Genomic DNA, 27,385 nt, shown 5'->3' with positions numbered 1-27,385 from the left:
AAAAACCACCAACGTAGCGACCAAAGAGTACACAAACACTACGGTAGTAGCGACACCAGTAGCGAGTAACATTGTAACTTATATGTTGTAAACATTGTAAACGTGTTTCTATCAATTTATCTATCACACACAAATAAATACAAATACAAATTTCTTCATTGCGAATATGGGTAAACAGTTGAGATGTTACGAAAACAAAAAGGTACAGCCAAATTCTGCCTATTAGCATGCAATATGTTATGTTATACCTAGCATTAGCATTATACATTGTGAGTAGATCTATTTATTCTATATATATCTATCACATTGTCAGTAGATCGCACAATGGATTTTGGAAATATATTGTACTAGCTGATGCCCGCGACTACGTCTGCGTGGAATTTGGTTTTTAAAAATCCCGTGGGAACTCTTTGATTTTCCGGGATAAAAAGTAGCCTAATTTCAGCCAAATCCGTGCAGTACTTTTTGCATGATTGAGTACCTACCAAACAACCAAACATCCACACTTTCACATTTATAATATTATTAGGATTAGGATTAGGATAATGGCATAAATATTTTATAAAAATTCTGAAAGACTAGGTCTCCTCATCCAGCTAAACTTATCCTTGCTAACCACTATAACACGGACTAAGAACTACAGATATCTCTCGATATCTTTTGATCGCTCATCAAATTCAGTGATTAGTGAGGCACAAGTCACAAAATGGGCATCTTACTCGGCCGAATATTTGGATAAACCAATATAGGTACTCTGTGGGATAAACATACCATCATTAACATCATGCACAATCCATCGCCGGCACGAATCTCCGGCCTACTACTAAGCACGAGTCTCCTCTCACAATGAACAGCTGCGCGATTGCGGTAGAATGACAGCTACAATGTCACGATCGCAATCACCTCTGATTGGTTGACGCTCGCTCACTCACAACTACACGCACACGCTCACAGCTACAAATCTCTAAGGCTACAATGCATTATTGCAACAAGAATTGCACAAATTCAGCCAATCACAATTTTGTAATAATGATTGATGCAGGTTTTACGAAATCACCCTGCAGGGTTTAGTGCAGTCTGCCACGCTGGCCTAATGGGGTTTGACGTCTGTCAATCATAGAGAACATAATGTAGTATTGTCAGGCATTTAGGTTTCCTCAGAAATATTTTTCTTCACCGTACACATAATTCCGAATAGTTAGGGTCTTAGGGGTGTATGCCCGGGATCGAACCCCTGATCTCCCGAATAGGAGTGGAGTGGACATCTTAACCAGTAAGCTATTACGGTTTTAAAAAGAAATTAGACAATAATAATTATGACTGTCAATTAGGTACAGTACCCGGCAAGAAATATTGTACATCGACCTTTAGAAAGAGATAGCGGTTTCGTAGAGCGTTGTCTATATCGTTGAAACCTTGTTGAGACTGACAAAATGTCACATATAGTACGCGACAGGTCGACATAACACGGGGTGGGGACGCCCCGCACCCGCATAGGTATGAGCGATAGAGACAACGCTCTACAAAGCCGAAATCTCATTCTAAAGGTCGATGTACAATATTTCTTGCCGGCTACTGTTGATGCAGCTTTCCATATAACATTAGATCAATGATGAATCATGAAGGCTCGGATATTGTGTGACATCAGTGGTTTTTGAAATTGAAGGATCAAAGAATAATAAAAAACCAATTTTGAAACAAAATTAAAGTTTTATCAAAGTGAAATAAAGTTGTGAACTTGTGACATTTAACTCGACGATAAAGTTCAGACATTAGGTATAACTCGACGATTCAGTTTAAAATGCGTCGACTATTAAGTAGGCCGATTTTTGCTTTGCAATGCGGCCCGACCTGGCTTGTCTGGTGAACATCATCCCTTAAGTTTAGAAAGGCACAGGTATAGAAACTTTTTACCGATAAGAATAATAGGTATGCGACAGGTCGAGATCAATCGGGGTATGACTGGTATGAGGCGGGGGGACGCCCCGCACACCCGCACGTCACCCGCGTTATCCTGTAGTGAGTTAGCGTGGGGGCTATGCGGGTATACGGGCGTCCTCATCTCATTGCCATCTCGACCTGTCACGTACTATACATAATGTAGATCAAAGATATATGTAAAAAATCATAAAGATCCCAAAACATGAAAACTGAAACTTAAAAATAAACTCGCAGTTAGTGAACTGCCAACAAAAAAAGAAAACTAAAAAACTTCTTAAGACTATGAAATAAGTAACAGTGTGTTTTTATTTGGATATTCAAAATAATAATATCAAAATTTATAGGTTGGCAGTTAGTGAACTGCCAACAAAAAAGAACTAAAAAACTTCTTAAAACTATGAAATAAGTAACAGTGGTTTTTTTTGGATTTACAAAATAATAGGTACTTATCAAATTTATAGATTGACAGTTAGTGAACTGCCAACAAAAAAAGAAAACTAAAAACTTCTCAAAACTATGAAATAAGTAACAGTGTTTTTTTTTTTGGATTTACAAAATAATACTTATCAATAGATTGACAGTTAGTGAACTGCCAACAAAAAAGAAAACTAAAAAACTTCTTAAAACTATGAAATAAATTACAGTTTTTTTTTGGATTTACAAAATAATACTGTAGTTTCAAAAATTATAGGTTGACAGTGAACTGCCGACAAAAAAAGAAAACTAATAAACTTCTTAAAACTATGAAATAAGTTGCAGTTTTTTTTGGATTTACAAAATAATACTGTAGTATCAAAAATTAAAAGCTGGCAGTTAGTGAACTGCCAACAAAAAAGAAAACTAAAAAATCCTTAAAACTATGAAATAAGTAACAGTGGTTTTTCAAAAACTTTCTAAATTAAAAAAACTAAAAACTTTCTAAACTATAACAATAATGTGGCTAATTCCATTGTGTGGGACAAAATTAGCCACATTTTATATTTCTTATTTAGTCATGTTTAACATGGCTATCATTCTTACATATTAAAAAAATATGGCTTAAAATCCTCAATTTCAGGATAAATTATTGACTTTAATATATAAAGATAGTTTTTTTGTTAAAAACTGTAATTTTTTAACACCCTTGTCCACATCTGCATCTAGTGTTGTAGTTTTAGGTTTATGGCATGCTCTACCCACCGACTTTTCATCTACATCTTTGCACAGTTCAAAATCTTTAGATTTATTTATCAGCATTGTATTTACAGACTTATTGCATTGTTTTTCTAAGTTCGACTGAGTTAAGGACTGTTCAAAACTTTGCCACATTCTAAATACTAATGTCTGCTTTTCAATAGACTTTTTCCAGTCATTGTTGTCTTGTTTTGAATTTTCTAATTTTTTTATTACAGCTTGAGTTTGAGACATGTCCAGCTTGGTTTTTAGCTGCCCAGAGCTTAGTTTCTTGTAGAACTCACACTCATCAAAATAAGCTAAGCCTGCTTTCACTAGCTCTTTGGAAAGTTCCTTCAACTTACCATCCTTAGTTTTGAATATTAGGTCGCCGTATTTGTGGATGTTTGTATCAAAAATAGACGATCTGTAAAAAAAATATTTTGAAATTCTGATGGATTCAGTACTTCTTGAACGCTTTTTTTCCATACCTCAAAAAAAAAAGGAACCGTTTCTAGGATCACTTCGTTATCTGTCCGTCTGTCAAGAAAACCTATAGACCTGACCTGAGCGTTGAGCTAGAACCATGAAATGTACTTGTGCTATAAGACCTACCAACCTGGCAGGTTGGTAGGTCTTGTCTGCACAAGTAAAGGAATAAATCCGAAAACCGTGGATTTGTGGTTACAATTTACAATTTACATCACACATGATGATATGATGTGAAAAAAACTTTACCTTCTTTCAATGTGAGTCGGCGAAAACCACACTTCGTCGCTCCTCTGTAACAAATGTCTTATAATTACGCTTGCGGCGGGCACCCATTCATCACATTTCCGGATTTCCGTTTCCAATTTGATAAAAACCACAGTCTTTTCTTGAGGTAGGACGCCATCCACACCGATTTGTTCCAATAAAAGGCCTTTCTTTAGCACTGATGGAGATGGATCGAGGATTTCAATCCATATTAGTTGAGGGTTTAAATAGTGTATTATATTTACTTTGTAGGGCATTTCATTAGCTTTTACTAACTAATGATATCCTGAAAAGTTATCAATTCCAAGTCGCAAGGCGCAAGGTAGCTGAAAAATACCAGCGGAAAGAAAACACTTTTCAAAGTTTTCAAAATAAATAACCGGAAGTAATGTCAAATCAGTGAATTTACACAGAGTAAAAAAACCATAAAAACATGAAGGATTCACACGGCTCTAAAAGGCTAGACCTACAACCAGTTTACGAAAAAAAATGGATTCATATTTCATCCGTGACTCATGACTCCGTGACAATGACAATCGAATTTGACAAGTTCTGTGCTATGATTTCATGTTTTTTTTTTTTTTTTTTTTTTTTGTCTGGCTTTACACAGATTAGCCAATGTCAGGTTTGTTATTTATTAAAGTTTAAAGTTAGGGAAACTATGGATAAAATTGAAAAATCGGAATTTGGAATTTGAAAGGAAAAGGATAAGGTTTTCACTAATCTAATAATAATATACCCACATATATACTATAACTTGATATCATTTTTTTCTAGGAACAAAGCTAGAACTTTATAAATATTTGAAGAATTAGTATATAATAAACAAACTATAGATGTAGGAAATGGTATATGCAATGATTCGAGATGAGCAAGAAAGGCAGACCGATCATACAAAGTGCATGCAAAGAAAATATGGTTCAAGTCCCCATACTCCCCACAGGAACAGTAAGGATCGGGAACAATTTTCATCTTGTACAAATGGGCTGGTGTACAAACATGACCCAAGCGTATTCTACACAGAACAGAGGTGACAGTTTTGGAGAAAACTAATCGACTGAACCATGGTTTTCTCGGAATGGACGTCTGAATTTTTCTATAATGTTTACCTACTGAACTATCATTATTCCATACCCCATCCCAGGTTTCATACAAATATACTTTGGATAAATTTATCAGGTCAGAACAATAATTGGTGTATGGGACAGTATCTCCAATGCGTATAGCCTCATTTGCCAATTGATCAGCTCTTTCATTTCCGAGAATGCCCACATGGCTTGGTACCCAAGCTAGGACAACATCGCAATTTCTCTGTGAACATTTATATAAAAGATCTCTAATCCCAAAAACAATTGGAGACTGTTTATGGGATTTGAATGGAAATCTTTTAATAGCTTCTAAAACACTGCGGGAATCAGAAAATATTATGGTTTTCGGTATCTTTAAAATTAAAACATATTCTAAAGCTTTAAGTAAACCATAACATTCACCGGTGTAAACGGAAGTTTCAGGTGGAAGTTTAATTTGTTGTATACCTTTATATTGTGAATGATATACCCCAACCCCAACACAACTCCTATCCTCATGCTTAGAAGCATCTGTGAACACATAGTGCCTGTCGGGCCATTTATTATTGACGATGTTAGTAAATTCCTGTTTTGAATTAAGGTTATCTTTTAATTTTAATCCTATATCGAATTTAATTTGCGGGACAGCAATAAGGCTTTTGTAGTTATGCTGGTATAGAGGAAGAGTAATACTTCGATGGGTGGGAGCTCCCAAACTTTCATATTTTCTAAGACTTTTTACAAGACATGGAGAGTCTTTATGGGTCCAGTAATTGCAGGTATCAACCTGATATGCAAGTTGTCGTACTTTTGAAAATAACGGATGGGAACTTAGCTGTAATGTACGAAAAAAGTATTTATCACAGAGGAATTGTCTTCTCATATATAAGGGCGGATCACAACATTCTACCTGAAGACAATTTGTCGGAGCCGATTTCATCGCACCTGTAACTAACCTCAAAGCCTTCGACTGGATCATATCCAGCTTTTTAGCTGCAGTTGTATTACCAGGGTGTAATAAGAATGTTCCATAGTCTAAAACACTTCTTATTAAAGCATTATATAACAATCTCATTGTAAAAGGGTGTGCACCCCACCATACTCCTGTAAGGCACTTTAGAATATTCAAATTTCGCTCACACCTTAATGAAACATATTCAAAATGAGGAACTCCAGTAAGTTTAGAATCTAATATTACGCCTAAAAATTTTGCCTTATCTTTAACTGCTAGCGGAATACCATTGTAATTAATATGAAGAGATGGGAGATTTCGCTTTCGAGAAAATACTACAACAGAGCTTTTAGATGGTGACAAATCTAGCCCATTATTATATAACCAACACTTTAAAGCATTTAACGCTAAAGTTAACAATTCACTAATATTATCCAAAGATGGCCCAGCAACATATAAAAGCAAATCATCTGCATATTGAAGCACATTTGCATATCTGTTAACAGAAATGTCCAAATCGTAAGTATAAATGTTATATAATATAGGGCTCAAAACAGAGCCTTGTGGCAAACCCTTCCACACAGTTCTATATATAATTTCATTTTCAGACGAATCTAACGAATACTTTATATATCTTTCGTACAACATATTTACAATAAAATTAATTAATAAATTAGGAATATTCAGGGCAAGCAATTTATTTTTTAAAATCGAGATATTTACATTATCATAGGCGGCATTTATGTCTAGGAAGGCAGCAACCAAAGACTCATTTTTAGAGAAACTTAGTCTTATGTCTGTGGTAAGAACGCTCAAGCTGTCAAGGGTACATTTACCTTTCCTAAAACCAAACTGGTTTCTTGATAATAATGTATTATGTTCTAAAAACCATTCCAGCCTGATTTTAATGAGGTGTTCAGCAGTTTTAGCTCATACCGACGATAATGCTATTGGCCTATACGATGTTGGATCTGAACTCGATTTATTCGGCTTCTGTAATAAGATCAAAGTTTGGGACCTCCAGGATTCGGGGACGATACCCGCCATCATAACGTTGTTGATCAAAGAAAGGTAGTACCTGAGGATATTGTCGTCAAGATTCGATAAGAAGGAATAAGGAATCCCGTCTTCCCCTGGTGCAGAATCCTTAGTCGATGACAGTACGCCTTTCAATTCGTTAAGTGTAAATGGCGAATTCAAATCTACATTATTATAATTATCATTAGATACTATTAGGGGCGTTAAGGCCATGGGACATTCAGGTACATAAGGAGGACCCAAACGATCCATGATTTGCTCTGCTAGAGCTGGGGATATTTTATTCTGTTGTGAATCTTTAAATGCAGATCTAAACCTTCTTATATTTTGCCAAACAATTGAAGGTGAAACATTAGGATTCAAGGATTTACAAAACCTGTGCCATCCTTCATATTTCTTTACCCTAAGTAGCTCCTTAGTGGTATTGGCAATTTTTAAGTAATTATCAAAATTTTCATCCGTCATATTTTGACAAAATTGTTTTTCTGCTTCTTTCCTTTCTTTAACAGCATTAGTGCACTCTACATCCCACCATGGTGGAGATGGAATAAATTCCATGCACTCACCCCTTTTTACTGGAAAAGTTTCATCTGCAGCTTCAATTAAAGCTGCAGATAAAGCTTGTGAGGATTCTAATATATTCAAATGACTAATTTCAGGTAAATTATTGATTTTCTTTTCAACGGCTGCACTATACAAACTCCATATTGCATCTGTCAGTTTATGTTTTAAACGTGGCTGTCTTACATGTTTTAGAGGTTTTTCAAAAGGGAAAGTAATAATTAGAGGGTAGTGATCACTACCACCAGTAGATTCAGCGGTTGACCAGGTGAGAGATGAAGCTAGATCAGGAGTGCAAATGGACAAATCTGGAGCACTAGGTGTCCGTGCCAACCGTGTTGGAGACCCAGTATTAAGAATGCACAAGTTATGGGAGCTTATTAAATCTAACAACTTTTCTCCATAGAAGGTTGATGTGGAACATCCCCATAATTCGTGATGAGAGTTAAAATCCCCTAAACATAAAAATGGTTTCGGTAAAAAATTAAAAATTTCATTTATTTCATTAAATATTTCATTATTAGGACGAGAGAAATATATAGATACATAACATATACTATTTACAATAACTGCAATAACAGATAAGTTATCGCTATGTACAGGTAGAGTGATAGGTGTAAATGTCAGAGTATTTTTGATGAGTATGGCCACTCCACCATACCCATCAGGTCTGTCTTCTCTGAGACAAACATACCCCGGCATTTTGAACAAAAATTCCCTTCTCAACCATGTCTCTTGGAGACAGATAAGAAAGGGATCATGTTTATTAATAAGATATATTAAGTCTTGTTTTCTACTGTTGAGGCTCAGGCAATTCCACTGAATCACTCTGGCTCTGTGATCCATTATTATTAGAGATTTGATATAAGGCTTCAATTACTGTGGCAACGTGGGACGGTGTAACTATATTTGATTGTGATAATAATTGAATTAATATTTTAATAATGTCTGCCATGTTCATGTTATTTTCAGAACTATAATTATTAAAATTAAACTTTTGTTTAGGTAAAACAGGATCTCTTATTATTTCTGAGTGGGCAGAGCGGTCATAGCCTTTGCTATGCTTTGAGGGTGATCTTGGCTTTATAAAGACTGTTTTTTTATACGAATTCGGCATTGAATTTGAAGTAGATGGAAGTTTAGATTTTTGGGGACCATGTATATCCTGTGGTGAAGAGGATGGCACAGGCGTTGAAACCAAAGCTTCGGCATATGACATGTTTGAAACTGGTGGATGTATTTTAATTGCTTCCATATACGAAATACAACTTTTGCTCATGGTTTCTTTTATTGCTCTCTGTCTGTTATGCTCTAAGCATTTTTTATTTATGGCTTGATGGGAACCTTTGCATAGGCAACACCGGTAATACTCTTCCTCTACCTGACAAGTGTCGCCAGAATGCCCTTGGCTACATTTATAACACTTTGGCACTGACCGGCACTGATTTTTGACATGTCCAAAACGGCAACACTGGTAGCATTGCACAGTGGGGTAAATGTATAACTCTACAGGTAAAGCAGTGTAGCACATATATACCCGGGTAGGCAGTATTTGCCCATCGAAAGTAACTATTACCGTCCCCGTGTTAATGAATTGGCTTACATCATTCACTACAATTTTTCTTTTCATCCTCCTGATTTTAATGATTGGTCCGCAGCCAAGTGGAACACTCATGTTAAGTAAGACTTCCTCTTCGGACCAATCATTAGGGACACCTTTTACCACACCCATGCGAGTAACATTAAATGTGGGTATAAACGCCCTGTATTTTGCGGGTTCAAGTATTGGGTTTGTTAAAAAATTGTTCGCATCCAAGTAGGTAGAAAATGCCATACTGATGCGATTTCTACCCACACGTTTTACACTTCCGTTTACAACACCACTAAACTTGTTGTTTTTTAAAAATCTACCAAAAGTTATTGGGTGTAGAGTTGTTGAGCTATCACTTTTTTCAATTTCTTTTTGGACATGTATTACGTATGGGGCATTGTCGGATTGTTGATAATAAGCACGACCAATTGGCACACGCTTTGGCAGTGAAGATTGGTTACTATTATCGGTGGGATTTGAGGATTCAGTTTGTGGATTTGGGTAAGGGGCATTCTGAACTTTATTATTGTCAGGTTCACACTTGCATTCACAACTGTACCTTTCTTTTCCATCTCGACCTTTTGTTTTCCTTTTTCTTTTGTTACAGGTCATACAAATGCGTGAAAATATTTTTCTTTTCAACGGTTGGTCGGCATTGGACACAACGGACACGTCAGTGTCCATTGACGACTCGACCGCCGCAATTAAAACGTCCATTTTTGATGTAATATTCAACGATCCCAGGGGATCCGACCCCCCGGGATCGGGAGGCCGAGTCTCCATAAGTTTGAAATGTAAACTATACTAAATTTAAAAACTTACCTATATATACAGCTAACTACTATGAAAATGTCACTAAAACTACAATATTAACACTATAAAACAACACCAATCCTTTTCCAAATTGAATTTACAAATTAATAAAAACAAAGCACGAAAATTTCACGTCCGCCAAGTACGAAGTTTCCCGCCCTTTTTTATTTCATATGTTATTGGGTGGTTATTGGTCTGTGGATTTCATATTCTGAGTATGATGATAATATGATTTCGTGGCTAATGGAAACAAGTCAATAAATTTTTAATAAAACAACAATCCTAAGCTATATAAATAAAAATTGGGACTATTCTAATTGAGGTAAGTGATATATATTTATCTGAGAGGCATCTTTTCCAAACAGGCTGCGGAAGTCTTTGTTAGAAGTTAGGGAAATAATAGATTTTGTAAACGCTTAATTTGTACCAATTTACCGGCTTTAATTAAATGATGGGCTCATTAATTAGTGTAATATGATGATTTTATTACTTCTTTTTATTAAGTTTGAGAGCCCCGCGCAGTATTTTAAAGGTCGAAACATGTTCTAGTTTCTTTAAACTACGTAGTAGAATATTGTTGAAAAAAAACATTAAAATTTATCATTTCCAAGCGTATATCTTCAAGGCGAGCGCGCTCTAACATAGAGCGAAGGGTTTTTATTAAGCATGATTGTCGTCAAGCGCAAGACTATCTCTGAATTAAAAAAAAAACAGTGATGTGCCACTGTTAGTTGTTACACTGTTCAACCCAATTGATTAACACTTTGGTTGAAATGAAAGGTTTGATTATTACACAGTATCTCAGAATACCTAATTTGTTTTTGTAGTAGACTTCGTCCACGTGGAATTAGGTTTTTATAATTCCAGCGGAAGCTCTTTGATTTTCCGGGATAAAAAGTACCTATGTCCTTCCCCGGGATTTAAGCTAACTCTGTACCGAATTTCATCAAAATCGGTTAAACTGTGGGCCATGAAAAGCTAGCAGACAGCCAGACAGACACACTTTCGTATTTATAATATTAGTATGGATTTAGAAAATTAGATATTTCCTTGTAGTGTAGGTAAAAACACTACCATAAAAATTATGAAATAGATTTATCTATCCTTTATTTTCAGGATGGGTATTGCTGTCAGTAAGTACTCGGATATATCAAACAATGAGCTGCTGGCAAGATTTTGTTCAAACGAGGTCATAAGCCCAAATGATCCATTCTGGAACCAATTGCTGGCATTCAATATACAGATTCCGAATGATGCGTAAGTGTTTTTAGGGTTCCGTAGATCAAAAGGAAAAAGGAACCCTTCACCTTCTTCTTTTTCTTCACTCTTGGCTGGTTTCCACACTTAAACGTTTCCGTCTGTTGTGCGTGCATTGCCCCTCCCCGCTAAAGTCTTCACTCCAGCCATCCAAGCTCGCTCCAGAAGCCGAGTAGACCGCCCAGGTTGCCGAGGGCTTCATGGAGTGAGGTTGGGGAACCTAAATGGCGTTCGCGTTGATCTGCTACTCCCGTGCACTCTAGGAGCACATGAGCAAAGGAACCCTTATAGGATCATTTTGTTGCCTGTCTGTCTGTACGTCTGTCTATTGTGTCTGTTATGAAAGCCTATTATAGGGTACATCCCATTGACCTAGTATCATGAAATTTGGCAGGTTGGTACAATACGCTGCCGAAAATAATGTAGGTCGGCCTTTAGAATGACGTGACGTTTGAAGAGCACTGTCTGTCGTTGAGACCGACAAAACATCATATAGGTATCTATATGATGTTATTCATAAAAGTATTTATTAGCATGTACGACAGAACCCTTTGTGTGCTAATCTGACTCACACTTTACCAGGTTTTTTTTATTGTTTTTCAGTGATGAACAGTTGTTGTTCGACACATGTTCTGACGCGCTGCTGCAGAAATTCCTGCAGCACAACCCTCAGACTGGGAATTTGGGTTCCTTGGTGCAAGTGTTCATAACCCGCGCTACGGAGTTGCTTGCAGCGCCCAATTCCGACAAGTAAGTGAACCGATGACCTCCTTGGCGCAGTAGTGAGCGCTGTGGTCTTAGTGGGTTTGATTCCCGGCAGTGGCAACTCAGGATTTTATAATCAAACTCAAATCCTATATTCAAATTGGGTACCATTGTACACTTTTGTATTATCAACTAGCTTATGCCCGAGACGTCGTCCACGTAGACTACTTAAAATTCGAACCCCTATTTTACTCTCTTAGGGGTTAAATTTTTAAAAATGCTTTCTTAGTGGGTGCCTACGTCATAATAGTTATCTGCATGCCAAATTTCAGCCCGATCTGTCCAGTAGTTTGAGCTGTGCGTTGATAGATCAGTCAGTCAGTTGGTCAGTCACCTTTTCGTTTTATAAATTTAGGTTATGGAATTGTAAGATAACGATGTAATTAATGGTGAAATTAATTACGTATTCCTCCTAATCGTTGGTCGGGGGTTCGATCCCGGGCACGCACCTCTTTTCGGAGTTGTGCGTTTTAATTAATTAAATATCACTTGCTTTAACGGTGAAGGAAAACAACGTGAGGAAACCTGCATGCCTGAGAGTTCTCTATAATGTTCTCAAAGGTGTGTGAAGTCTACCAATCTGCACATGGCAAGCGTGGTAGACCATAGCCAAAACTCTTCTCACTCTGAGAGGAGATCCGTGCTCTGTAGTGAGCCGGTGATGGCTAAAAAGTGAATAACTAGGGGTTAAAAAAAGTTTTTTTCCCCAGTGTAATGCTGGCATGGCAAAGCTACAATGCTTTGTTTGTGATACGGGCTGTCACAAAGTACCTGGTGGAAATGGTGCCGGAGTATGAACTCTGCATACATCTGGATGTACAGGCTAGGACGGTCAATGTAAGTTTTTCTCGCCTATAATAGTATTCTAGAGGTAAGGCCCCTGGCTGGAGGGGGCCCTAATATGACAGTCATCTATTGAACTAATCTATTACTTTTACTGCTAATGTTGCAAAACACTTAGGCCCTTAGCTCGAGATGGGCCCCAAAAATATATTTTCATTTCTTTTTATATTGTAACCTAGAAAATTTCTTGTAAAGCATGTTTAGAAAAATAAAATACCTTGCTATGTTGCTGAAAAGCCATAGAACTAATTTATATAGGACCATAATATACTTATACTCCTCTAGTGCTAGTGGCGCCCCCAGCGCAAGTTTTTATGTTTTTAGGCTGTAACTATGTATTTTCAATTAATTTTATTTTTTAATGTTAACTTTTTTCATTTTGATTTCGAAATAACTGCTTGTTTTAGTCCCCCATGCCACAAGATCAGTCGCCACCGTCTTCCCCCATACAAGAAGTGAGTGCCACAGACAACCAAGTGTCTTCCAAACCAATGAGTGGGGAGAGTCGGGTTGAGATGCTTATAGATGCTCTCATTGGTCTCATTATTGATGTTCCAATCACGTAAGTGTGTTTCAACACTGTCCAATAATTCTTTTCATTTTGATTGATTTAATTTTTACAATTTTTGGACGGTTACTACATTTTAAGTCTTGCGCTCGTTACGCTTGCGGCTTATACTCTAGATTTTCTATTGATAGGTATTTTTGTTAGTTAACACATGTGTGTTAGTCAATCACTGCATTATATAAAGTAATGGCAGCCCAGCCTGTTTATTTGCAAGTATTCTCAATAAGTACTGTATGGATTACATTTTATTCCACATATCTATACAGCTCAAACTGTTGGGTCCTGAAACTTGAGATTTCACATGTAGGGCCTCTCAAAAACGTAGGCCCCCACTAGGCAAGGTTGCTCAGTAATCTCATCCGAGCGAAGCACGGAGTGGGGTCAGCTAATAACTTATGAGAAAAATTGTAGAACACTAGTATTTATTTAACAGTTTATTCTATTATTTTTTTCACAGAGACAACACATACTACCTACATTTGGAATGTATAAATACACTTCTGGTACTCATGTCTGTATATATGTTTGCGGGCGTGCACGGACAGACAAGATTGGTCGAGACTTCTTTGATATACAGGTAGGATTGAATTGTATTCACCCACAGCATATAAATCCAAAAAAAACTCGGGCTTTCTACTTATAAAAGGATAAACTGACTGAGTAATATATCAATGTACAGCTCAAACCACTGAGTCTAAAAACTTAAGAATTTATATGCAGGTACTCTTTGTTGATCTCCACTAAGAAAAAACCGGCCAAGTGCGAGTCGGGCTCGCGCAGTGAGGGTTCCGTATTACAGTCGTATTTTTTCGACATTTTGCACGATAATTCAAAAACTATGATACATAAAAATAAATAAAAATCTGTTTTAGAATGCACAGGTGAAGACCTTTCATATGATACCCCACTCGATGTAGTTATCTTACTTAGAAAATTGAAAATACTAATTATTAGTTCATGACCACTATTTAATTTTTTTGTGTGATGTAAGCCTAAATTCACGGTTTTCAGATTTTTCCCCTAAAGCCAGCTATAAGACCCACCTACCTGTAAAATTTCATGATTCTAGGTCAACGGGAAGTACCCTGTAGGTTTCTTGGCAGACAGACAGACAGACCGTTCCGTTTTTCCTTTTGAGGTACGGAACCTAAAAAAAAAGCCATAAATTCCTTCTAAGTGAAGCTGGAGGTGGTCAGAATATTTTTCTCTTAAGTTTACAGTGTGGCTAATAGGCTACTTGACAATTTTTTTAAGTTGGTCTTAAATGGTTAATATTTGTCCTATTATATCAAAAAAATTAACACTATATTTTTTTGCGCCCTAAAAACCGTAAAACTTTAATTTAAAAAAATATTTTTCTTAGACAGGTGAAAACACTGTCGGCCATGTTTGGCCGATAGATTAGCTGTGCTCTGACGTCATGCATTTGTAAACAACAGTATAACCCTGTGGTTATACTGTTGTTTACAAATGCATGACGTCAGAGCACAGATAATCTATCGGCCAAACATGGCCGACAGTGTTTTCACCTGTCTAAGAAAAATATTTTTTTAAATTAAAGTTTTACGGTTTTTAGGGCGCAAAAAAATATAGTGTTAATTTTTTTGATATAATAGGACAAATATTAACCATTTAAGACCAACTTAAAAAAATTGTCAAGTAGCCTATTCCTTTGTACACAATCCCTAAACTAAACTAAAATATCACGTCTAAATCTATTGCTATCCCTTTCATACTTTTGCTTGCGGAAAAGGAAAGCACTAGCTTTAGACCTGTTAATTTAGTTTAGTTTAGAGATTGTGTACTAGAGAATCGGCCCAATATAATATTATACTTTGTCAATTTATTAAAACTTAAAACATTTTATTTAGTGACTTCGAAATCATATTCTATTCGGTAATAGTAAAAAAAGAAATTTTTGTGCGTACTACGCTCGTGAAGGTTATGAGTTAATTTTAAGTTTGTTTTACAATAATTATTTCTTTTTTAATATCTTTCATTTTTTTTTCAGAACATTATTTCAAGGTAGATACGGAATGCACGCGCCTCTATTAGTGAAGACATTATTAACAAATTTATCAAGTATGCTTCCAGCACCACCACAGTTTGGGGCCCAGGGGCCTGGCAGTATGTTAATTAATATCGCTTGTGAGTATGTTTATAATTATTTAAAAACATTACATTAGTTATAAAATCTTTGAGGCCCCCGCTTTAGAGGGGCCCAGGGGCTTGACATGTATTATTTTAAACTAGTTATTTTTCACTTTAATTTTAGCAGTTAGCACCACTTACTGATTTTTCGAAGCCTCTGCATAAAAGAGGCCTTGGTCTTTGTAATTTTTTTAAAGTAAATTATTTAATTTAAAAAATTGTAAGTATTTACTTACGATTTTTTGACCTGTAACCATGTGTTAAGGTGACGCAGGACGCTCGACCGAAATTGGCAGCGCACGTGGGTAACATGTTTGCTTTTCACTTGACATTGTATGAGAAAGTTGAGAGGCACGATGATTTTCACAAAAATTGTTTTAGAATTTTCATATCCCTAATCTTATTTATTTACATCCAAAGTTGTCATTAATTAAGTGTTAAAATAGGAATCTTTTGAGCCTCATAACTTTTAAATCAATATTTTTTTCAATGTTTTATATATCAATAAACCTAGATAATGACGAGATAAATCGATATAATTCTTAATTTTGTGCGTAAAATATCGAATATTGTTGTAATTTCCCTCCTACGTTTGTATGAAGAAAGCACCGAACTGAGTCCCCTTAAGTATTCGTGACCAGTATTGGTTTTGTTTTTCAGCAAGTCTCTGGAGCATGCTAACATTCAACGCGACCGCACGTCAAACCATATACACCAATCCACCATTACACCGGCACGAATTACTTGATCGATTGAAAAAAGAGCATCCTGTAGCTAACCAGTCGTGTTTGTTATTACTTGCGTTGGCAAATCATTGTATTAGCGACGATAATTTGTATAGAACGGCGCTATTGCACTGCGACGATACCGCTGGTAAGTTTTAATCCTGCAGTTTTATGGAGGCTCCTTTGATTAGGGGGCCCTACTATTCAGGCCTCCTTGAAAAGAGGCCTTAGATATAGCAGAAAAGACGACGGATTTACGAGGATCTCTAGGATTAAAAAGAGGCCTTTTCAATATTTAAGTCCTCCATTTTAAAACTAGACTCATCTATTTTTGTGCTCTTAAGGGTCTTGCTGTTTTGTTGTTGTTTTTTTTTAAAGAATATTATCCATGTTAAATGACTAATATTCCCCTTTCCTCTCCAATTAAGCGTCAGGCTTGTGCTAGGAGTAGGTACGACAATAGTGCAACGGGTGGGGTTTGAACCGTCGACCTTTCGGTTTTCAGTCCACTCCTTATATTGAACTCTCTTTAAAACAGACTAAAAATAATCATAACTCCTGTGCGGACCTAATACAGCCCAAAATTTTTAGTAAATCTACATTTCTTGTACATTGTAATCTTTGTGTCCTTTTTTCACATTTTGGTTATTTACTAGCAAATTATATTATTTACTATGAAATTCAGTAATGTGCCCTATAATGGAAGTTTTTTTAAAATTCATTATAGGCAAACGCTTGACCGCAATCACACCTGATGGAAAGTGATGATGCAGCCTAAGATGGGACGCGTTTACCTAGAAGATGCCTATTCACTCTTGTTTTAAAGAAAGTGTGTGAAGTGCCTAAAACTGAGCACCATTTAAATAAAGGCCCCCATTTAGTGAGTGGCTTACAGTACAAGGTTGGGGGCCTCATTATCAAAGAGGGGCCTTTTTCTCAATAACTCTTTAATTCCAGAAAATTCGACCACAACTCCACATAGAGATACAAATGGCAGTGTCTCACAGGTTACACCACCTCGGATAGACATGGCAGCTGTAAGTCACTTTTTAATCTCTCATTTATTTATTTCTCTCATTTTTATCATATTTAAAAAAAAATAACAAACAATAATAAAATAACAGAAACTCCGGGCTAGCTCTGCTAATTATACTTACACAAAGATGTGACATATTAGATGATGGGAAGATATTTATATTTATAATAACATAATTTTTGTAAGACAAAATATTCTAGAATAGTTACAAGAAAATTGGTGATCTACACAATAGGTTAACTAGAAACAGAAACAAGCTTGCAGCTCCTGCCTTCCGCCTCAGGAAAGTCCAAAAGTCATTTGTGGGTATGGGTATTACCTTTTATAATAAAATCCCGCAAACTATTTTGGACTTACCTTTGCACAAGTTTAAAAAATCTATTAAAAATATGCTCATGAAAAAAGCATATTACACAATTGAAGATTATCTAAATGATAAAAGAGCTTTGACCTGAAGATTTGACCTGCAGCTCATTCCAGCAACGCACAAGTCTGCAAATACTATTTTATACATGGCATAATCTTGTACCTATATCAAATTGGTATTTGAAAAGAGCAACCGCCGAGTTTCTTGCTGGTTCTTCTCGGTAGGACAGGCATTCCGAGCCAGTGGTAGATGCATCCGACTATTCGAAAGTACTTGTAAAAGTTTATTCGAATAAAAATGATTTTTATTTATTTATTTATATGTGAACCTAGATAATTATGTAGGAATGCACTGTATCGATCATGAGAAAATTTATACTCCGACTCGCACTTGGCCGATTGGCTCGGGTGGCTGTGCCCACAACCTTTTTTAAGGGCTGGATCCGCTCCTGATTATATTCTATTCTATTTTTTGTTATTCCCAGTTACACAAAGCGTTATGCTCTACAGCGGGGTGTGAGCACTCAACTCTATTGCTATATCTGATGCTGCACTCTTGCAAGGCTTACAAGAGACATGTCAGCAACGTGGCTAATGTCGAACATTTGGTGAGTATGACGCGTTTTGAAGTGTTATAGCAGTCAGTGAAGGTAGGTCTTATACAGTGGCGTGCAGCTCATAGAGGCATAAACACACTGCTTACCCTCATTGTAAGAAATCAATGCTTATTTTTTAATTATAACCTGCCGTAAAATAAGTTTATACCTAAATGCATACCCTGGCTTGAACTCCTGTGCACGCCACTGGTCTTATAGCAGACATTCGGGGAAAAATCTGAAAACCGTGAATTCGTGGTTACATCACACAAAAAAAAATTAAATTGTGGTCATGAACTAATAATTAGTATTTTCAATTTTTGAAGTAAGATAACTAAGATATCAAGTGGGGTATCATATGAAAGGGATTTTTTTTCTCTCATTTTACCTGTGCATTCTGAAACAGATTTTTATTTATTTTTATGCATCATATTTTTTGAATTATCGTGCAAAATGTCGAAAAAATACGACTGTAGTACGGAACCCTCGTTGCGCGAGCCTGACTCGCACTTGGCCTGTTTTTACGCATTATATTTTGTTTCAGATAGTGCCTATATTACAAGTATTATATAACGCCCCTGACAGCAACTCCCATCACATCTACATGTCGCTCATAGTGCTGCTAATACTGACTGAAGACGACGCCCTTATCAAGAACGTGCATTTAATTGTGAGTATTCTTCTTCTTCTTCTTCTTCTTCATCATCATCTTCTTTGGGGCTATACAGGTCCTTGCTATCCCTGAATCACTGCGACCATCTCCGATCTATTGTTTGCCTCCACTTCACACTTCCTTGTCAAATCCTGTGGCCGCCAAATACAGCAGCACCTTCTTGACTGGAATTGAAGTAACATCCTCAGGATAAATGATATTATGTATCCCTAAGTGGACGCTACGTTTGTGCAGTATTGTGAGTATTATAAGTCCCGCAAATCGCTATTGCGCTGGAACCATGCCTCATTAACATCGAAATGACGTCATTTTGACGTCAGCCGAAATCAAAATATACCATCAGCTCGAAACTTCAGTCTAGTGCTGACGTCACTAAAATGTCGGCTACGCGCAATAGCAATTTGCGGGACTTATATTACTGATAACTTTAAAACTATAGTCTATTTAAAAAAATAATTAAGGATTTTTAAAAATTCAACCCCTAAGGGGGTGAAATAGGTGTATGAAATTTGTGTAGTCCACGCGGACAAAGTCGCGAGCATAAGCTAGTATAAGATATTTTTGATGATATTGAAAATTATCTTCTCAAACTCAAACTCAAATTATTTATTCAGAATTGGTAAAATTTTACGCTTCCTGATTGTCATAAATTTTTATTTGTAAGATGATATGATATAGTGGTGATAATTAATACGTACTTAAAACTAAAGCTACGAGGGTTCTAAACGCGCCCAGGTCTGAGAAAAGCCCAAAACAAACTCAAAAACTTTTGTTTTCAGATGTTAAAAAACATCCCCTGGTACACGGAACGATCCATATCGGAGATATCACTCGGGGGCCTGATGGTGTTGGTTGTGGTTCGAGCACTGCAATACAACATGGCGCGAGTGAGGGACAAGTACCTGCATACTAACTGTCTAGCCGCCATTGCTAATATGAGCTGTGAGTATCAAAATAATCGCGCTCGCTTCGCTCGCGTTTAGTTACTTAACTGGTTTTTAAGAACAAAATTATGCGCTCACTTCGCTTTCGCTATCGTTGCGCTTCACTCAGTTTGGTGCTTAGCTTACTTAAGTAGATTCTTATTTAAGTTAAATGCTTAATTTTACTAAAGGTAGTGTTTTGTTTTCTAAACTTGATGCCTAGTTTTACTAAAGTTGGTGCTTAATTTCACAAGTTGGTCCTTAATTTTACTTAAGTCGATGCTTAATTTGACTAAATTTTAGAAATCGCGTAAAAAACATACAAAAAAACATACAGTCGAATTGAGTACCTCCCCCTTTTTTTGAAGTCGGTTAAAAAAATCACACTCACTTCGCTCACTCGGTTTCTTTCTCGCTTTATGTATGGGAGAAATGTATGTTTTTTAAATATAATTTTTTTTTAAAATATTTTCAGGTGAATTTAGGAATCTGCACCCTTACGTGGCCCAAAGGTTAATATCGTTGTTCGAAACGTTGACCAAAAGAAGAGCTAGGCTTTGTAGTGAAATTGAGGGTTAGTACTTTTTCAACCTATCTCTAAACTACAGTGCGACAAGGCTCTCTTGGCACTTGAATGACATTGACAGGGGGGCGCTGTTGGAGAACAAAGGCTTAGAATATTCAAACAAGAACAAGGGGTACACTTGACGGCAACGTTAGCCTTGTCGACAAAGATATGTCCACCGCACCACGAGAAAATTTTGTCTACGCATTTACTCGTCTTATTTGTATGAAAAAACACGAGATAATGCGTAGACAAAATTTTCTCGCGGGGCGCATGTTAGGCCCTCAGCTATGCAACTAGCGTGGCCCCCTCAGTCCCTCTCGCTCAAGCAGAGGTACTTGTGAAATGTTATTCCGTCTATTTTACGTTCGCTTCGGCTATTGTAGCCTAGTATACTGCAACCCACCATTGCATAATAACTTCAAAAACAACAAAACAACAAAACGGACCAATTTTTTATTTATTTACAATGCTTGAGTCAACATAACCTCACTTTTTATTTTTTATTCAGATACAAGTTAGCCCTTGACTGCAATCTCACCTGGTGGTAAGTGATGATGCAGTCTAAGATGATAGCGGGCTAACCTGGAAGGGGTATGGCAGTTTTTATTAAACCCATACCCCTTTGGTTTCTACACGGCATCGTACCGGAACGCTAAATCGCTTGGCGGCACGGCTTTGCCGGTAGGGTGGTAACTAGCCACGGCCGAAGCCTACCAGACCAGACCAGAAATTTAGAAATTATAAAATTCCAAACCCCTGCTAGGAATCGAACCCGGGACCTCCCACTATTAAGACCACAGCGCTCACCACTGCGCCAGGGAGGTCGTCACTTCACGTTGTTTGCCAAAATCTCACGTACAAATACATTTTGGCAAACAAAAAAAAGTGGCCACGGTGATAAAAGGACAAAACACAATCATTTTGTCACGTTCTAATAAGAGCTTAAATGCATTTAGCTATCTCGCTCTAACAGTAAGCGTCACTATAGGGCTACTTCTAATAGTCCTTGTTCTGAGTTTGTCGCACTGTAAACTAAATTGACAGCCGACAGGTCTAAATCTTCCTGAGAGCAATATGAGCCTGTAGTAATAAAATGCTGTGATTTTTTTTGTATACCGGTAGTTTACGGGGCTAGAATTCATTATTAAAGAGGATAATTTAAAAAATCCAGACAGTTATTTATTTTTAACATAATTAATTATTAACGTCACGCTGTACGGAAAGCGAATAATGATGTCACAATGCGTAAGCGACAAATATTTTTCAATTTTTTTAACATAAGAAATATTTTCCAGCAGAAATTACTCTATTTTTAACGTTAAAACTAGCTTGTGCTCGCGACTTTGTCCGCGTGGACTACACAAATTTCAAACCCCTATTTCACCCCCTCAGGGGTTGAATTTTCAAAAATCCTTTCTTAGCGGATGCCTACGTCATAGCTATCTGCATGCCAAATTTCAGCCCGATCCGTCCAGTAGTTTGAGCTGTGCGTTGATAGATCAGTCAGTCAGTCGGTCAACTTTTCCTTTCATGTATTTAAAAATATTTGTTGTTTACGCCTTGTGACGTCATTATTCGCTTTCTGTACAGCAGTGACGTTAATAATTAATTATGTAAAAAAGAAATAGAAATCAAGATTTTGTAAAAATTAATAATGAATTCTAGCCCCATAAACTACCGCTATACAAAAAATCACATCATTTTATTACTACGGCCCATGACCCTATTATGTACAAGATCTTGAGACCGGTTTTACATATAGTTTTTGTATACATTTCAGGAGGTGATATCAATAGTATAGAGTTACCACATCACGCTGAAGAGAAGACAGAAGAAATTGTGAGTTCATTCATATTTCATATATTTTAGTTTGGAAACCATGCTAGCAACTAGGTTCAGATGTTGGTCACCTGTTTGGGAGGTCCAAGGTTCGATACCGGGCACGCACCTACAACTTTTCATAGTAAGTAATTAAGTATCACTTGATTCAACTGTGAACGAAAACATCGTGAGGGAATCTGCATTCTGCATGCCTGATAGTTCTCTATAATATTCTCAGAGGTGTATGAAGTCTGCCAATCCACGTTTGGCCAGCGTGATAGACAATGGCCGAACCCATCTCATTCTGAAAGGAGAACTTTGTTCAGTAGGGGATGGAGATGGAAGAGTGTTTCTCGCTTAAAGACTTTGGATTACTAGTTTATGCCCGCGACTTCATCCGCGTGGACTACACAATTTTTAAACCCCTACTTTACCAAACCCCTTAGGGGTTGAATTGCAAAAATCCTTTCTTAGCGGATGTCGATGTCTACGTCATAATAGATCTTCATGACAAATTTCACCCGATCAGTTCAGTCATTTGAGATGTGCGATGATAGATCAGTCAGTCAGTCAGCGTTTTTAAATATATTTAGATTTAAATGATAAGAAAGCTTGCAAATAAGTCGCGCAGTTCTAATAAGTTTAAGTGATTTTGTAAAGTGGTGATAATAAAAAGAATACCCGGCTGAGTTTGTTTTGGGCTCTTCTCAGACCTGGGCGCGTTTGAAACCGCTTTAGTTTTGCATTATCACCATTAAATTGTGGCTAATTCCGTTGTACACAATCTCTAAACTAATAACCCAACCAGCAGTGGCGTGCACAGTGTTTGAAGCCAGGGTAGGCATTAGTTAGGTAGAAACCTGTTTACTGGCAGGTCATAATGAGCTATTACAACTAGGGTAAGCAGTGCATTTATGCCTCTATGACCTGCACGCCACTGCCAACCAGGCATTAACCCAATTTGAAAGTGTTAAAATATTTGGTGTACAGATGGAACACATAGCGGTACTGGACGAGGTACTACGGATGTTGCTAGAGATCATCAACTCGTGTCTGACACATCAACTGGTCAACAACCTCAACCTGGTGTACGCGCTGCTGCACAAGAAGCAGCTGTTCCAGCAGCACGCGCACCACCACATCGCGCAGAACATCGAGATGGTGAGTGGTCACCAAACATGACATTTTTTTGTAGGTCGCTATGTTTACGTGACTTATTTAAGCTCTTTTCGTTCGGTTAATATTTGTTTATTGTTAATATACAAATATTCTGTGTCTGTTCTGTTTTTTCTGACGGTTAACTGACTTAAATATGCTCCGTTTGCTCGCGTGATTTTTTTAAGTTTACTGACTTAAATATGCTCTATTTGCTCGCGTGACTTTTCTAGTTCACCGACTTAAATATGCTCAGTTTGCTCACGTGACTTTTCTAGTTCACCGACTTAAATATGCTCAGTTTGCTCACGTGACTTTTCTAGTTCACCGACTTAAATATGCTCAGTTTGCTCACGTGACTTTTCTAGTTCACCGACTTAAATATGCTCCGTTTGCTCGCTACGCTCGCGTGAATTGAAAATTCACTTAGCTCAATTTCCGTGACTTTGTCGTAACTTTTGTTTTTTGTGTGTCAATAATCTAGATTTACGTTCTCTTTATCCCATTACAAGTTAGCCCTTGACTGCGATATCACCTGATGGTAAGTGATGGTGCAGTCTAAGATGTTAGTGGACTAACTATAGCAGTTTACTACCCCTTATTGAGTGAAAACAAGCATTACGCTTGCTTCGCTAGAGCCATTATTAAAGAAATGACAAAGGTTGTTGCCCACAGGTGATAGGGTACTTCTCAACACGGCTGCAGAGGGTGCAGGAGGGCACAGGCGGTGATCTAGGCGTGACCGAAGTACTACAGTGTATAAAGAAGGGTGCGGAACAGTGGTCTAGCGATAGGCTTAAGGTACTAATATATTCTACTAGCTTATGCTCGCGACATTTTCAAACCCCTTTTTTACCCCCTGAGGTGTTGAATTTTCAAAAATTCTCTCTTAGTGGATGCCTGCATCATAATAGCTATCTGCATGCCAAATCAGCCCGATCCGTCTAGTGGTTTGAGCTATGCATTGGCAGATCAATCAGTCAGTCCGCTTTTCGTTTTATATGTTAGTTTTAGAATACGCAAAAACCGAAACACGTCTTGAATATTTTTACATACAGAATAAATATACAAAATTTCAAAAATATTTAATGAAAACTTATTGAGTTGAGTCATTGTCCCGCAAAAACATGGTCACCCCAAGCGAGCGGCTGTGAGTGAGCGGGACGGCTAGCGTCGATCGTGCGCGCTCTCGCTCGCGCGGCTGGAATCAGCTGGTGCATGAGGTCATTCAACTCGGTGTTCAAACTTGCAGGATTTTAAAGTAATTTTTTGGTCAAAATATAACCCGTTGTAAAAATGATTCCAATCGATTCTGTTACTGATTCTGAACAAACTAGTTTCAGGTTTTGCGTATATTAAAACTAACGTAGGAGAACTAGAGTAACCGACATAGTTCAACGGGTTGCGAAGCTGAAGTGGCAATGGGCAGGGCACATAGTTCGTAAAACCGATAGACGTTGGGGTCCCAAGGTGCTGGAATGGCGACCTCACACCGAAAGACGCAGTGTTAGAAGACCCCCCACTGGGTGGACGGACGACATCAGACGAGTCGCAGAGAGCCGAGATTCAGGCGGTGCAAGACCGTGGCGTGTGGAAGTCTCTACAATAGACCTATGTCCAGCAGTGGACGTCTATCAGTTGATGATGATGAAAACTAACGTTGTATAAATAACTTTTAGTTTTTTTCCACAGAAATTTCCGGATCTAAAGTTCCGCTACGTGGAAGAGGACAGACCCGAAGAATTCTTCACGCCCTACGTATGGGCGCTCATCAGTGCGTGTGGGAACATTTACTGGGCCAGCGAGTGTGGCGCCAGGGCTGCCGGCGATCTGCTCGCGTGATCATTTGATCGTATACATAGCTACTAGCTAGTGACAACCCTGACTTAGGCAGTCCGACCGCCGACGATGAACGAGAAACGAGTAGAACTAGAAACTATAAACGAGTTGGCGATCAGCGGGAAGCGAGTTTGTAGTTTCGATAGTTTTGTCGCCGGGCTATAAGCGAGTGTGCAAATGCTGTGACGTTGTAAATTTTGAACTACTAATTAGCGTTTCGCTTTTAATTAAAATCTATTTTGTTCAAAGTATGTTGGTGCCACCTAGCATCAAGGTGCAGAACTACGCGTGGGTCGATGTTCAGAGTTCATTCGAGCCACAATAGATGGCGTTTGCTTCGTTGTCAATTGTCGTAAAAATAAAACAAAATAATTAAGTAAAACCATAATATCATTTGTTTATTGTTAAGTCATTAACAAAACGGTTCTTATAATATATCCTTAGGTTCCGCAAATATTCAAAAATGAATTGGCTTCATGATCAAACTAACTGAGAGCGGCCACACTCGGGTTGCGTCTGGCAACACCGATAGGTGAGATTTAGAATTTTCCTGGAGTCAACATGTGAAGACGAATTTTTTTCGTTCCAGGAAAATCTCATTCTTTTCGCCCATGGCTTCGCCTGGGAAAATACAATAGTTATAAATTTTAGTCATCCTAACGTATTTCAATGTTTCATCAATTATGGTGAGTGAAAAATCAAGTAATGTGGATTCGACAAAATGGCGGTTTGGTTAGAGAAAATCCTAATTTTATGATTTCATTCCAGTTCCAGTTATTTTATCTTCCCAAATAAATGAGGATAATGGGTTGTGGGTGGACTTCTGAAAACCATTGGTGGCTAGGAGTTCAATAGGTGAGTTGTGTTTGATCGGGAAAATTCCACGTGTCGAAATTTTCACACAGCACAAATTATAATCTTGTTTTTCTTTGTTACAGGGTTTACGTTTACGTTTTACGTTTAGCTTCAGTTTTCCGTTTTAGTTTTCCGTTTGCGTTTTCGGTTTTCGTATTTATTTCTTTTGCACATTCACGTGGACAACTTAATTGCTATGGATAAGACTTGGTGAAAATCTTTGTAATGAAACATTTCGGTTGTGAAGAATCAAATAAATTGAGTTTTGGATCTTGGCCGATGCCGTCCAGCTACCTTGCAGTCTTCGCACCTACAAGTAAGCAAATGTTTGTATCCTGAACAGTTTAGTGAACCTTCTTAGTGTATGTGTACAGTAAGAACCCTGTCTTTACTACTGAGCTTTTATTTTGAAACAATTTATAAATTTTACTGTGTCATTGTCTATTCCATGCCAATGGCATCTTAAATTTAAAACATAGATTTTATGTACTATCTACCTAAGGCATTCTAATGTATCTAAATTAAGTCTTGGCATTAAGCTAGAATAACTAAGCATTATTAGCCATCACTATGTATTAAGCGACCCCGGTAAAAGTTACATTAAAAACAATTTTGCCTAACATCTAGCAAATTTCATTTATAACACCTCATATACATTACAAGGGAGTCGACGGCTAGCTTCTATTCTTTACTAGGTAGATAGATCAGTAAAGTAAATTATTTTTTTTCCTCTAATCTTTGTAAGGTGGTAGATTATTCCGTATCCGGGTATATTTCTATTCCGCCCAATTTACCACCCTTACAAATGGCGCCCGAACGTTTTTTTATATAGTTATTTCAGTATATTTTGAGAAATTTTGTGAATTTTATGAAATGTACTCCGCTGATTGTACAATTTTCTAAGTAGTGACACATTGCAAAGAGCACTAAGCTGTTTTTTATGGTTAACTAACTAAATAATAACTAATAGTTAGAAATTTTGTTTGATAGTTTAAGTAATTTTCTGAGTATAGTCCAACATTGGTTTTTTCTTATTTAATTAACACATTATAAATGGTGCTTATGCCGTTCAATTATGTTATTTGACTTACCTTGGAGGTGTATAAGTGAATGTTTGCCTTCAGTTTAGTAATAAACATTGCTTAACTGAGTTGTTGTTGGGTATTGCTTTCAATAGTAAGTACATCTTATGTTTGAAATTTCCGGTAACTTAGTATAATTAAAGTTTTGAAACGCTATGTGCCGTTAACTAGTTACACACATACATTTATAAATACTAAGAGTTACAACTTGTGAAACTAAATATATAAACTATATTCAGAGATTACATTAAGTTCAAGTATGAAGTTATGAACAATTTTTTTTCAGTGACT

The 27,385-nt window shown here is 37.2% G+C and overlaps 1 protein-coding gene and 2 long non-coding RNA genes across 3 annotated transcripts in view; 2 read left to right on the top strand and 1 right to left on the bottom strand.

The window, feature by feature from the left end:
• LOC138404331 (uncharacterized) overlaps positions 1 to 27,385 on the bottom strand; it is a 265,328-nt gene that overhangs the window by 114,320 nt on the left and 123,623 nt on the right. The window lies entirely within an intron of this gene.
• On the top strand, positions 6,768 to 7,958 carry LOC138404323 (uncharacterized). Its single transcript, XR_011238323.1, has 2 exons — positions 6,768 to 7,565; positions 7,663 to 7,958. It is a non-coding gene; the product is annotated as an uncharacterized lncRNA (long non-coding RNA).
• Positions 10,055 to 25,166, top strand: LOC117994833 (dymeclin). Its single transcript, XM_034982805.2, has 17 exons — positions 10,055 to 10,193; positions 10,988 to 11,128; positions 11,732 to 11,878; positions 12,604 to 12,730; positions 13,144 to 13,298; positions 13,762 to 13,881; positions 15,316 to 15,452; positions 16,116 to 16,328; positions 17,138 to 17,217; positions 18,068 to 18,190; positions 18,723 to 18,848; positions 19,631 to 19,793; positions 20,250 to 20,348; positions 22,123 to 22,181; positions 23,154 to 23,324; positions 23,994 to 24,119; positions 25,011 to 25,166. Exons 2-17 carry the CDS (start codon positions 10,989 to 10,991, stop codon positions 25,158 to 25,160), a joined length of 2,136 nt encoding a protein of 711 aa, XP_034838696.1. The 5' UTR covers positions 10,055 to 10,193; position 10,988; the 3' UTR covers positions 25,161 to 25,166.

The sequence above is a fragment of the Maniola hyperantus genome, chromosome 27 (assembly GCF_902806685.2).
Source record: "Maniola hyperantus chromosome 27, iAphHyp1.2, whole genome shotgun sequence".
Lineage (NCBI taxonomy): Eukaryota > Metazoa > Arthropoda > Insecta > Lepidoptera > Nymphalidae > Maniola > Maniola hyperantus.
Note: the sequence above shows the minus strand (reverse complement) of the source record. Positions and strands in the feature narration are given on the sequence as shown.